Here is a 12,976-nt window from a genome sequence, read left to right as displayed (position 1 = left end):
TACTATTTGTCTTTATTAGGATCACGGCTGGTCAACAGCAAATCACAATTGCTTCTTATTCTTGCAAAATGTTGTTTAGTAAAATGAGTATTACATTTAACCACCACTACTGACCACCTTGTAATCTAATAAGGGTAGCTTTAATGGATGCAAAGTGTGGGTAGTTTTTATCCCTCAACCCCGCTTGGTCAAATCCTCAATCCAAGCGTTAAGAATAAATAACCCAGCTATGTTTCGAACTCAGTGCTGGGTTAGAAAGTCAAACTCAAATAGAAATAAATGCACCTTAGAGATAAGTAAAGCTAAAACCACTTACTTCCAGAAGCAAATCACTCAGGCCGCCACGAACCCCAAAATCCTCTGGCAGACACTAAAATCCATCACTGGGCAAATTTATGAAAATACAAATAACAACATACAAATATCTTTACAAAATACACTCACTACTGATCAGGAACAGATTGCAAATGCATTTAATAATTACTTCATCACCTCTATTAAAGAACTAACAGAACACTTTGATCCTCCGTTTCCACCCACACCTATAACTCCCTCATCAGACAAGCTAACCTTTTCTGAGATTACGCTCTCAGAGTTATCCAGTATTCTCAGCTCACTCAATAACTCAAAGGCCAAAGACATATATGAACTAAACACAGACTTCTACAAAACCCATGCCAGTAGCTTCCTACCCCTAATCCTCCATTTAATCAATCTCTGCATAAGACATTCCATATTTCCGACTGCGTGGAAAAAAGCAAAAATTGCCCCCATATTTAAATCAGACGACCGAACAACCCTATCCAACTACCGTCCCATATCAATCCTCCCACCTATATCAAAACTTTTAGAAAAAACCCTGTCAAAACAACTTATAGAACATCTTGAAACAAACAACCTTCTCAACAACTCACAATTTGGCTTCCGATCAGCTCGTTCTACACTATCTGCACAGCTACTACTCACAGAATATATACGCACTTCTCTTAATAAAGGCCACATCACAGGAGCAGTCTTTGTCGATTTCCGTAAAGCCTTTGACACAGTTAATCACCAAATACTCCATAACAAACTAGCTTCCTTTCATCTCTCCCCCTCAGCGTTAACTATACTCTCATCATACCTCGCGGATAGAATCCAGGTTGTTAATATTGGTCAGGCCACATCTACTCCGTTACCATCTCCCACGGGTGTCCCCCAGGGCAGCATACTGGGCCCATTATTATTCATCATGTACATCAATGACATGCCTAACATATGCAAACAAACTCAAATCATATTATATGCTGACGACACAGTTATTTTCATCTCAGATCCGAACATCGAAACCATAAACTCCAAACTTACTTCTGATCTCCAGCTCCTACATGACCGGCTAAAAGTAAACCATCTGACGATCAATATAAAAAAAACTGAAATAATGTATTTCCACTCACCTAGGAAAAACATCTCCATAACTGTCCCCATTACTCTATCCGATCAAACTCTAGTAGTCACAAACACATATAAATATCTTGGAGTGCACTTAGACTCCCACCTCACCTACAAAAAACATGTTAACACTCTCACTAATAAGCTCAAACAGAAAATGTATGTCTATAACAAGATCAGGCCATATCTCACCCATAATGTCTCAAATATTTATCTACATTCTATCATACTGTCTAACCTATCATACTGTCTTCCCATTTGGTCTCTAACCACAAAAGAAACTCTGGATCCTATAGCCAGACTATACAATAGGGCATACAAAATACATGGCAGACTATCAATCTGGACCCATCACTGCAAGTCACTTGCACGCTCCAATGCACTAACCTTTCAGAATTACACAATTCTCATGGCAATAAAACTCTTCCATCAACTACATATAAATTCTTTCCCACCTATAGTTAATTCACTCATCCCAGGCCGTAATGAAAGACAGGCCCGCATCACCCGCTCAGTTACACAGGACCTCATCCGAATCCCAGCATACCAAAACAATTTTGGTCATAACTCATTTATCCGCACATCTATTTTAATCTGGAATAAGATACCCCTTCAAATCAGATCCGCCACCTCTATTATGCAATTTAAACGGCTATACACATATTTCTTAATAACAAATCAAACTTGCACCCATTAACAATAAGATATATATATATATATATTGTATATATTGTATTGAAATGTATGTAATGTTATAGGAACCTGCTGTAAAACAGTTCTTGAACTGAGTCAGGCCAGTCCATGAAACTTTGATGTTACATGTCGACCTTTCCTTTAAAAAAAAAAAAAAAAAAAAAAAATAACCTTTTCAAATGCATTATTTTTTTATTATAACATGACATGCAGTTGCTCTAACATGATCAACATTGTGTAAAAATATTTTTAAATTATTTCTGCCACAGTCCTGAGTCAAAGTGTACAAAATCACAAAAGATGCCTCCAAATCTTTCCCAATCTGTGATTTACTTTCTACAAAGTGTGAAAGAACTTTTCCTTCTCCATGCATAGCATGCATTTTCTGGATTACCTCGACAATATCAAAAGGTAGAAACTAGAGATGCATTCATGCGTCTTTCCCTGACGAGCCAGTGGTGTATTTGCCAAAGGCGTCAAAACAGCATGCACAAGTGGGTGCAGATATTCCAAAATGCAGTTCTTATCACGTCGACATGCTGCAATACTTTGTCAAAAGAAACCCTTTCAAATACATTGCCCGAGTCAACTGTACAGTCAATGCATGTGTCCTGTAAAATATCCCCAAGCGCACTTTGTATAAAGTCAGTACAATACAAGGCCCAGTTGAGTCTACCTGAACATTCTTTGGAACTTATTATCAACATTTGGTTTCCAAACATTTTTCTATATAGTCCGAGATTCACGGCAAAGAACACACATAATAATGAGAATCTGTCAAGGTGAGAATATACTTTTTAAAATGCACGCAAATTGGAAGAGATTCAAACATCCAACAACAAATTCCTGTTTAACCGTTGCAAAATGGGATTGTTGAACCAAATGACAAAATCGGAGTTGAGTGAGACATCAATGTGCACATTCATGCCGCGGTGACACTTTTGACTTACTAGGAGGTAGTGTATCCTATCAATAACTACAATAAGCTTTCTTGAGGAGTCCAAAAGATGCAACCTATCATCCTGGGTTTACGTGAGAGTTCCTTTCCTACAAAACCGGGCTCTAATTCTTTTGCTCGTAGACCGGAACATATTTAACCATGAATAGAAAATCAGTGAAGAACAATAAAAAGAAAGAAATCTTACTGTTAGGAAATCAAGGACCTGTATTCCTGGATTAGTGAGGGTGCGCGAAACATACCCGGTTAGCTCTTGGTGGGGCGCAGTTTGCGACTAAAGTAGTCAGGCGCTGCATCGAGCAACCAATCGGGATCCACCAGGCACAAGTCCCTCATGTAACAGCGCGAGGTGTGCAGCAGCTCATTGAACACCACGTATGCCGGCTTGGCCTGGAAAAGGACAGACGAAGGGTGGATGGCCACCGACTGGTGGGTGTCCAGGGCTAAGTAGCTGCCGTCGGGTTGAAGCTCCGCAGCGTTGATAAACATCCCGTGGGCGAGGCATTGGCGAACCTTCCCTGTGTCTGCTCCACATGACTCCAGCTTTAAGTTCAGCTGACAGAATAATTAGCAAAACAGAAAAATGAATAGTTTACTTTTTTTTCCCCACATCAACTCAAAAATGGCTTCACTCATTGGACGGACCGGCAAACGTGAGTGGGGCTCAAAGTTTTGCCCAGCAGATGCAGAAGTGATATTAGGATTTGTGATGTACCTTAAGGCAGATTTCTCGGAGTTGGGCTTGGACGTCTTTCACTAGACCCATATTCCTGCTGTTGACAAAATTCTCTCGGCACCATTCCTTTATCCAAAAAAAAAATAAAAAAAGTCAAGTCGCATGGTGATATATGATAACGATGGTAAATTACTAACGTGCAACACTTGCCTTATTCCCCCCGACTTTCTTGAATGCTCTGTAAATGCTGAGGAGTGTCACGTGATCACCTTCGCTGGACATGAACTTCTTGCGCATGGCGAGAACCTCGTCCCGCCGCGCTGGGGGGTTGTACAGCACGGTGTCCACCGACAGCAGCGATACGATGCTTAAAATCTCTTCGGAACAGGAATAATTGGGAGACAGCAGGATGGTCTGCAAAGCACCAAAATGTCATACTGATTTGTTCTTTTGTTTTTCTTCTTGTGTGGAAACATTTCAAACAATACTACCTTGGCATATCTTGGCTCCAGGGGGAAGCTTGACATCTTCTTCCCCAAAGCAGTGAGGAGAACCTTTCCGTTGTTCCTCTCCAAAGCCCCAAGCAGCTCCAAATGCTCCACAGCTGACCGAATGGCATCTGTCGTGGAAATTGCAGCTCATGGTGTGATGGGCAAATACGCTACAGTTTGTGATCTTTTCACACCTTACCCGGGGAGGGCTTGGACATGAAATCAAAATTCATCACATCTGGAATCCCGAGAGCCATGAGCTGGAGCATCACACTGGCTAAATTACACCTAGAAAACAACGAGCCACTCGGTGAGCGCGTAATTACCCGATAAAAACAAACGAGACTAAGGTTACCTCTGAATCTCAGGCACAGTCATAGGGATGAGATGATCAAACTCCTGCTCCGTGTAGAGACGGTAGCAAATTCCTGAGTCTTCCCTGCCGGCCCGGCCCGCTCGCTGCCACGCCTGCGCTTTGGAAATGCGCTGCACTGCCAGAACCTCCAAGCCACTCTCTGAGAGCCAATTCAAAACCAACATACACATTTATTTTGTATGCAGTGTCTCTTTGTAATGATGCAAAATCTCATTTGTGACCCCAAGATAATGATCTCACCGGGGTTGAAACGCTTGGCCTTCACCATCCCTGTGTCAACGACATATTTGATCCCCGATATTGTAACTGATGTCTCAGCTATGTTGGTTGATAAGATAACTTTCCTGCAACCCTTGGTGAGGGGAAAGAGGAGCAAAGTAAATTTGCCGTGCATTTAAAACTCATTGAAAGTCTACTCTAAACTCGTGATTTCTCTTTTACCTTTGGAGCTGCCTGAAAGACCCTGAGTTGTTGCGCCGGAGGCAGTGACGCGTACAGAGGGAGGACCAACATAGGTCCACAGTTGTCAGGCAGATGCTTGGCAATGTCCCGGCATGTCCTTGCTAGAGCCTCGATCTCTTCCTGGCCCGTCATGAAGACCAATATGTCATGAGATGGAGGTGCTTCCTGCACATAGACGAGACTGTTACAGTTTTTGTCGTATCATACGAGGACAACTTTTTATCTTGGGCTTGTAAATTTTGCAGATATTTAATCCATTGCATTTTTTTTTTCACGATGTATAAATAGCAACTCTCCATAAAGGGCAACTTTGTTATTAAATGTAATGTGTGGCATTGAAATGTTGTTTTTTTTGTAACCCTTTTACGTAATGAAAAATATTTTGAATGATTCACTCATTTATTTACTTGGGTTTCTTTTTTCTTTGGAGACTACCTGATGTATTTGGAACACGGTGACAAGAGCAGCTTGCAGGTAGTCGGACTGAGTCTGCTTGGTGTAGAAGATCTGAATGGGATGCTGCCTGCCCTCCAGGTATAGTACAGGTGACTTGTTGAAGTATTCCGAGAACAGGTCCACATCCATTGTAGCTGACATCACTATGACCTGGGCGGGTTAAAAAAAAACCCAATGAGACAAAAGGGTAACAATTCACAAGAAATCAACTACAATAGGACATAATAAAACCTACTTTAAGAGGAATCTTCCCAAGTTCCTTGCGCCGGCGCTGAGCTGTCTTAACAACCCCAAAAAGCACATCTGTATGAACAGTGCGCTCGTGAGCTTCATCCAGGACGACCACGGTGTAGCGCAGCAGTAAGGGGTCGCCAATGGCCTCGCGTAGGAGCATTCCATCAGTCATAAACTTCAGCTTTGTCTCGGGGGACGTGACGTCCTCAAAACGTACGGTGTAGCCCACCTGAACATAGTTGGCGTTGTAAGTATTGGCAGTCGAAGTAACCATTCATCATAAAACAAACAATGGTAAAATTAAGTGTATTACTATAATAATCGGTTTGTTCATGGTTTGATGGATGATGCGGACATACCAGCTTCCCAAGTTGCGTTCCCTTTTCTTCTGCAACTCTCCCAGCCAGTGATATCGCAGCCACTCGGCGGGGCTGAGTGATGGCAACAAGACCCTGGCGTCCGATCCCTGCCTCATACAAATACTGGGGGATCTGGGTGGTCTTCCCCGAGCCAGTCTCGCCTAATAACAGATTGAGTCTTGTCAAAAATCAGGACATCTGACATTACACACACAGACACTTTCCTTAGAGTCAAATTCATCTCATGTACTTGATCACATAGGAGTGAGTGTGTGAGGGGGGGGGGGGGCAGACTTTTGAATGCACTTAAAAAAATGAACACTTTTTTTCATTTTTACCTACATAGGTTTGTTGAGAATTACTGTGGGACACGTTACCTATCAAAATAGCACTGTGAAGCTGTCTCAGTTGGCTCAAAAGCGGAGTCCTCGCTTGATAAATGGGAAGTTGTTTCCTTTGAACATCGATCGGCGTGGTGGCTTTTGCCTTTCCAGGCAGCAGCATACCAGGTTTCTGCTTGTCGAGGCGGAAGAAAACGGACCCCGGCTTGAATTTTTTAGCCGGAGGGTGGTCGGGATCGTAGGGCATGATCTAGAAGACAATATTTCCTAAGAGCATTCGATGTCGCGTCTTTAAGTTTCGATCCGATGTCAGCAAATGAACGTAAAAATGGTTTTCATGCTCACGCGTAGATGCGTGCAGGGGCTACCGCAGTTGTTTACGCTTCGGCAAAAAAAAAAATGGCCGATGTTATAAGCGTCGTCGCGGGTTATTGACGTCATAGAATATGCAGGACAAAAAAGTCCTGTGTCGCCAAATGACGTCTTCAGTTTAATTTCATAGAAACGATTTTAAATCTCTATTTTAATTCAATTATTCAAATAATTTAAATTCAAATCTTCTTCAAATTATGTTTTTGTAAATACTACAATGTTTGATTTTGATTTGCACGGTCATAACTATGAAGGTATATTTTTGTATTCATGCTTTGAAACCTTTCAATATCTTAAGATATTGAAAGTATGTTTTGTAAGTTGTGCTTGGAAACAATATATTAGAAAAATACACCCTTTTTTATTTTTTAATTTAAAGCAGTTTTTGCATCGAATCCAAGCTTCTCTGGAATCATTCAGTAAATAACCTTCACTTGTTTTGAGTAGAAATGCATTCCTGTCTCTGACGCAGTTGCATTTGTCGCGCCCTACAATTAATACATTTATTTTATTGTATTTATTGATTGATTGACAGTCAAATCATTAACTTGCCTCAGCATCTAGGGCAAATTTCCACTAAATTGTAAGCAAGCATGCATTGGACGTAGGACATGTCACTTTTCGTCATGGGGTTCCCATCACGTCAAGACGACAAAATCGTCTACATTGATCTGTGATGCAACTGTTGACTCATTATCGATGGTGACGTCAGCATTAAAGGGTATACGAGCTCTTCGTGTGCGCATATGAGAGCGTGGAGAGCAACAACTTTTGCAACATTAGAATACACCGAGGAAAATGTGACATAGGCGGAGGTGCAAAAGAAAGGCAAGAAAGAATGGGCAAGGGAATGAAAATGAGCCGATTCCTCAAGTCCCTCTCTGACTTCTTCTTCACGTATGAGACCCCACGCCAAGTGGTGGTCAGGAATATAAAAGTAGGTGTGGCGTGTCGCCTCATCCAGGTGGGAGTCTTTGCTTACATCATCGGGTAAGACTTTCATACAAAACTTTGCTTTGTCCAGCTTGTTCGGAATGGCCTGAGACAAACGTAAGAGATGAGTGACGCTCATGCATCCACACGTGCACACAAACGCACTCACTGTTTTAGGGAACAAAAACTACATATTAAACCAAAACAGCATATACAAGTACAGTGATCCCTCGCTACTTCGCGTCTCGTTTATCGCGGCTTCACTACATTGCGGATTTTTTTTTTTCCAAATTCACAAAACATTTAAAAGTCAAAATAAAACTTATAAATTGAAAAAAACATATGTCTAACCTTTAGGATTAAGTTTACATACCTGCCCGATTGTACACCTGTACCTGTACAGGTGGGTGTTCATCTATGAGAAAGGTTACCAGTCCAAAGAATATGGAGTCAGCTCTGTCTTCACCAAAGTGAAAGGAGTAGGCTACACCAAAGGGGGAAAGCATTCGGAAAGCGTCTGGGATGTGGCCGACTATGTGTTCCCACCGCAGGTTGGTCACTGGATGACGACTGTTGGTGACACATGCAACGTAGATAATCAAATGTATATTGGTAAATAATATATTTGGGCTACTTTCTGAAGTCCTTATTGTTTTTAATTCCGTAAATCAAATTCCCATGGTTTATGAAAATAAAACTAAATGAGTTTCAGACTGAAAACATCTAAGAGATTGTACACACACACACACACACACACACACGAATATGCGACAATTTAATTGACTATTAAATATTTGTCTTCTCATTCTAAACTACAGGGAGAGCCCTCATTTGTGGTGATGACTAACTACATCGAAACTGAAGGACAAAAGAGGGGAACGTGTCCTGAGGTATGTTATTCCTTCACGCATGAATTATTCTTCATGATTATGACAAGAAACCAATGTAGGAGACGACACCGCCTTTTGGCTCCTTTTTGGAAAAAGCTAACGTCATTTCCTTATTTCCAACAGCTCCCACGGAAGAGCAACTGTAGCTCAGACGCCGACTGCAAAAAAGGAAGTTTCAAACGTACGGGACACGGTAAATCCTGACAACCTGTGACCAAAGCAAGATCACAGCAGGCTTTTCTTCTCCTCTTTGACTTCGTCTCAGACCCATAAGACATGATGATTCTGACAGGACGGATGAGATAAAGAGTTTGACAGCCTTGCATTTGCAAAATGAGCTATGGCTAAAAGATGAACTTGTGCAAAAAGCAGCCTTCTAGAAAAATCTCAGTGAATTCATCCACAGCACGACAAATCACAAAAGGGTGCGATAAGGGAAACAGCAAATTCAGCCTTGGCTTCACATCTTGCTAGCTGCCGTTGATGCTAATTAAAGATAAGACGATTGGAAGCAGAAAATGTTTGTGTTTCCACCCCCAGCAGCCCCTCGATCAAAATAAAATGTGCCTGCTTAGTGCTGCACTAATGATGGATTTTTTTCTTTTTCTTTCCAGGTCGTTTGACTGGCGAGTGTGATCCCGTCAAAAAGACATGTAGAGTTCTGGCTTGGTGCCCTGTTGAAGATGACCGCATCATACCAGAGTAAGTTCAAACCCTGAAATGTCACATTTCTTCAGACTGGTTAAAAGAAGTCAAATTTCTCCAATTCCTTCTTCACCTCCAGCCCTCCCTTGTTGATGTCTGCGGAGAACTTCACAGTGTTCATCAAAAACACTGTAACATTCCCCTTTTTTGGCGTAACAAGGTATGGTCAAAATTGAGATTGTGATGATGCAACGAAGCGTTTTGCAGAACAACTAAAAAGATTGAAGAGAACTAATGACTGCTAATATACAATACGGGAAAATATAGAATACAAATTCCACATGTTGTTTTTGTGTTTTCAGGAGTAACCTTGTGGATGATGGGCCGAATACAAAACTCAGCAAATGTCTCTACCACAAAACGCACGCTCCACTGTGTCCCATATTCAGACTGGGAGACTTAATCGAGCAATCTGGTTTTGATTTCGAAATCATTGCCAGAATTGTAAGTTTGACATAAAGGGTGGATTGATTAAGCCTGAGCCAAAAGCCACACAATTTGCATTACATGACAATAAAAGCAGCAAACGTTTGTGTTGCTCCTTTGAAAGGGAGGGGCCATTGGTGTTGTAATTGAGTGGTCGTGCAACTTTGATTTCGATGTCAAGTACTGTATACCTGTATACAGCTTCCATGGACTATATGGAAACCCTGAAGAAAAAAACAAAAACCGAGAATCAGTAGGCTACAACTTTAGGTATGCACACATATTTCTCGGGTCTTTGTGCATATGGACCTGATTTCTTAAAAAGATAATAGAATGGAAAGAATCATGCAGCTCTACCATTGGGTGGTAATGCAAAATGAGAGGATGGATGTAACGTTGTCATTTCTTTCAGGCATGCAATATATTATATGGCGGGCAAAGAACAAAGAAGAACACTCAGGAAAATCTTTGGTATCAGGATCGACATCATTGTGGAAGCACTGGTGAGTAATGCCAATGTTAGCGTTATTGTTACAATTTATCGACTAAAGTGTTGAGAATGGGAAGATAAAGCTAAGCTAAAACCCTTTTTTTTTTTTTAAATTGTGCACTTCTGCAGGTAAATTATTTTCTTAAATGTGAAACCGTTACTGTTTTAACAGGGCAGAAAATTTGATGTCATCCCAACGTTGACAGCAATTGGCTCCGGCGTGGGCATCTTTGGAGTGGTATGTTGGTACTCAATCCTATTTACCTGACTTGAAATTAAAAGATATCTCAACAGCTTGTAAAAACAATCTTTTCAGGTTACTATTGTCTGTGACTTGGTGCTGTTGAATTTGTTACCCAAAAGAAAATTTTATAAGGACATGAAATTCAAATCCGCATCACCCGTAAATGGGCAACAGGTAAGCCACGTATGCCGTTAAGTGGAACGTTCTCATGCTGAACTTGTTAGTTTGACCGCAAGATGGCAGCAAAGATGAGAAGAGGGTCAAACGCAAATCTCGAGTAGATGATACCTGTCATGAGTTGACTTCTTAACGGGTGATGTCCTGTGCTTCTGGGATGCAGGACCATGGCCAAGACCAAGGTCAAGCTCAAGTCCAAGACCTAGATTCAGAAGGATGCAGTGCAGAGACAGAAGAATCGAAAAGTAAGCAATTTCCAGAGCGACATAAAGTGAATCTGAAAAATAGAGGTAAAATCAACCGCGATTGAGACGATTGATTGATTGATTGATTGATTGATTGATTGATTGAGATGTTGCGCTCTAACAGGGACAACAGCGGAACTATTGAAGAACATGAACAAGGCAGAAGTTTTACAAGTGGCTAAGATGCATTATGAAATGCGGCCGAACCTTCAAAGCCAAGTCTTACACGCCTCAATGGACTAAAAAGGACAATTCGTCGTCGACCTGACTGAGCATCGTCAGCTGGCGGGGAGGAAAAACAAAAAAAATTAAATTGCAGTTTACACAGTCCGCAGTGCTTTCTAAAAACTTAAACACAGACTGGCCCCAACTTGTAACAAAAACAAAACCCTGTGACTTGAAGTTGATTTTCCCCCACAATTTCAAGCAAGAATTATTATTGCGACCTTCTCATGCTTAGGTTAATGTCAGGGATTAAAGAAGCTTTTGTATCTAAGCCAAGCTTTTCTGGAATCACTCAGAAAATAACCTTCACTTGTTTTTAGTAGAAATACTTTTGTCTGGCTGTTGCATTTGTCTTTCCCTGCCTCAAATGTTTCTCCAGTCTTTCTATATAAGCATTTGATATTCAAACAATTAACTTGAGTAATAGCTCCACTTTGCTAGGCATGGCCTCAGTGCCAAACTTTTTCTTTCTTTTTAAGCATGCATTGTTTTCAATACATTCATCCTACTAATTGTGGCTGATCAAACTGTTTGAAAAATGTGGATTTTTTTTCATTATTCTCAAAATGACTATTTTACTAACAATATTAAAGCTGACATATGGCTATAAATCAGGGGTGTCAAACTTATTTTGGTCACAGCCGCGTCATAGTCATAGTTTGCTTCAAAGGGCCATTAAATTTATATTATATTATATTTCACATGTATTGTATATGTATATACTAGTTTTCAAAACAGACTAATAAAACCTGTTCAAAAATGATAGACGTAAGATTGAAATCAAATATTTAAAATAATTACCGTTTTTTTCCATGTATAATGCGCAAAATTTAACTAATTTATTGTCCTAAAATCTGGGGTGCGCATTATACATGGGTACAGGCTTTTTTCCAGCATCGACATGCCATTTTTAGGGTGTGTATTATACATGGGGGCGCATTATACATGGAAAAAAACGGTATTTAAAAAAAAATGAATGGTAATAAAAATGGCTATCAATATCAAAATTGAAATTCTGGAATTGAATTCGATGAACAATTTGTCTTTGCGGGCCACCGTATCTGGCCCCTGGGGCTTACCTTTGACACCTGTGCTATAAACCCTTCCTCATTTAGTTCTGGTCTGTAAAGTGTCATTTGTATGTCAGCCAAGTTGTGAGAAGGTATGATGGATTTAAGAGCAGACAATAACAAAGTTCAATAACTTACAGACTAAGATGGTCAAACGTGGGGCAGTCAGGCTTGAGTCGCTTCATCCGGCTGTGTTAGCTGATTGTCTTGGGAAAGTGTCAGAACCTTGAGACTTGGCTGCGTCCATAGAGAAAAGAGGAAATGGTCAGACAATCTGAAGACCATCCCCTCCATGTCAAGTGTTGCCAGGGAATGTATTGGGCCAGATTCTTTTTTTTGTCTTCCTTCCCTCTTCCTCCTCCCACTACCTCTTGTTGTTCAACCTCTAGTCTTACCCCGGAGAAGCTTATCCTTTTTCCTGCCTGGACATTGCCCACCTCTATTGCTCCTCCTTCCTTTTCCTCCTCCTGTCTTCCAATTGCGGCCTTGACTGCCTCATCCATCTCATTTTCAAGTTCTTGGTTCACTTCCACTTGATCTGTGACACCCAAAATCTATCCATCAGCCCTACTCATTCCCCAACACAAGCAACTTTTCATTTGTGTCAATATTTGTATAGGCCTGATGAATACTTTGAATTTATTAGGGCATTATCTGGTAATCATCTAATATGGCCAGTTTGCAGTATGAAGCAAAAAGTCCTTCCCAGGTCACACCTCAGT

At 40.9% G+C, this 12,976-nt stretch overlaps 2 protein-coding genes across 2 annotated transcripts; one reads left to right on the top strand and one right to left on the bottom strand.

The window, feature by feature from the left end:
• Window positions 1–2,296: 2,296 nt before the first annotated feature.
• Window positions 2,297–6,915, bottom strand: dhx33 (DEAH (Asp-Glu-Ala-His) box polypeptide 33). The gene is made up of 12 exons (XM_061299937.1): window positions 6,514–6,915; window positions 6,137–6,297; window positions 5,779–6,006; window positions 5,523–5,693; window positions 5,067–5,252; window positions 4,866–4,977; window positions 4,605–4,764; window positions 4,449–4,537; window positions 4,250–4,377; window positions 3,969–4,172; window positions 3,798–3,884; window positions 2,297–3,637 (listed from the first exon to the last, which is right to left on the bottom strand). Exons 1-12 carry the CDS (start codon window positions 6,722–6,724, stop codon window positions 3,329–3,331), a joined length of 2,046 nt encoding a protein of 681 aa, XP_061155921.1. The 5' UTR covers window positions 6,725–6,915; the 3' UTR covers window positions 2,297–3,328.
• Window positions 6,916–7,687: 772 nt separating this feature from the next.
• LOC133168519 (P2X purinoceptor 1-like) lies at window positions 7,688–11,774 on the top strand. The gene is made up of 11 exons (XM_061300130.1): window positions 7,688–7,790; window positions 8,140–8,333; window positions 8,601–8,672; window positions 8,796–8,865; window positions 9,287–9,374; window positions 9,457–9,537; window positions 9,680–9,821; window positions 9,928–10,306; window positions 10,466–10,711; window positions 10,878–11,004; window positions 11,084–11,774. The coding sequence occupies exons 1-8, from the start codon at window positions 7,688–7,690 to the stop codon at window positions 10,114–10,116; spliced, it is 939 nt and encodes a 312-aa protein (XP_061156114.1). The 3' UTR covers window positions 10,117–10,306; window positions 10,466–10,711; window positions 10,878–11,004; window positions 11,084–11,774.
• Window positions 11,775–12,976: the final 1,202 nt, after the last annotated feature.

This window comes from Syngnathus typhle, linkage group LG15, assembly GCF_033458585.1.
Source record: "Syngnathus typhle isolate RoL2023-S1 ecotype Sweden linkage group LG15, RoL_Styp_1.0, whole genome shotgun sequence".
Taxonomy (NCBI): domain Eukaryota; kingdom Metazoa; phylum Chordata; class Actinopteri; order Syngnathiformes; family Syngnathidae; genus Syngnathus; species Syngnathus typhle.
This window is presented reverse-complemented; position numbering and strand designations above follow the sequence as displayed.

Coding starts and splice junctions, on each gene's coding strand:
- dhx33 (XM_061299937.1), bottom strand. CDS start 6,724: ATGCCCTACGATCCCGACCACCCTCCGGCTAAAAAATTCAAGCCGGGG. Junction 4,538..4,604: donor ACTGTGCCTGAGATTCAGAG/GTAACCTTAGTC, acceptor GTTGTTTTCTAG/GTGTAATTTAGCCAGTGTGA. Junction 4,173..4,249: donor TGGAGCCAAGATATGCCAAG/GTAGTATTGTTT, acceptor GGTGCTTTGCAG/ACCATCCTGCTGTCTCCCAA.
- LOC133168519 (XM_061300130.1), top strand. CDS start 7,688: ATGGGCAAGGGAATGAAAATGAGCCGATTCCTCAAGTCCCTCTCTGAC. Junction 8,334..8,600: donor ACTATGTGTTCCCACCGCAG/GTTGGTCACTGG, acceptor TCTAAACTACAG/GGAGAGCCCTCATTTGTGGT. Junction 9,375..9,456: donor GATGACCGCATCATACCAGA/GTAAGTTCAAAC, acceptor CTTCACCTCCAG/CCCTCCCTTGTTGATGTCTG.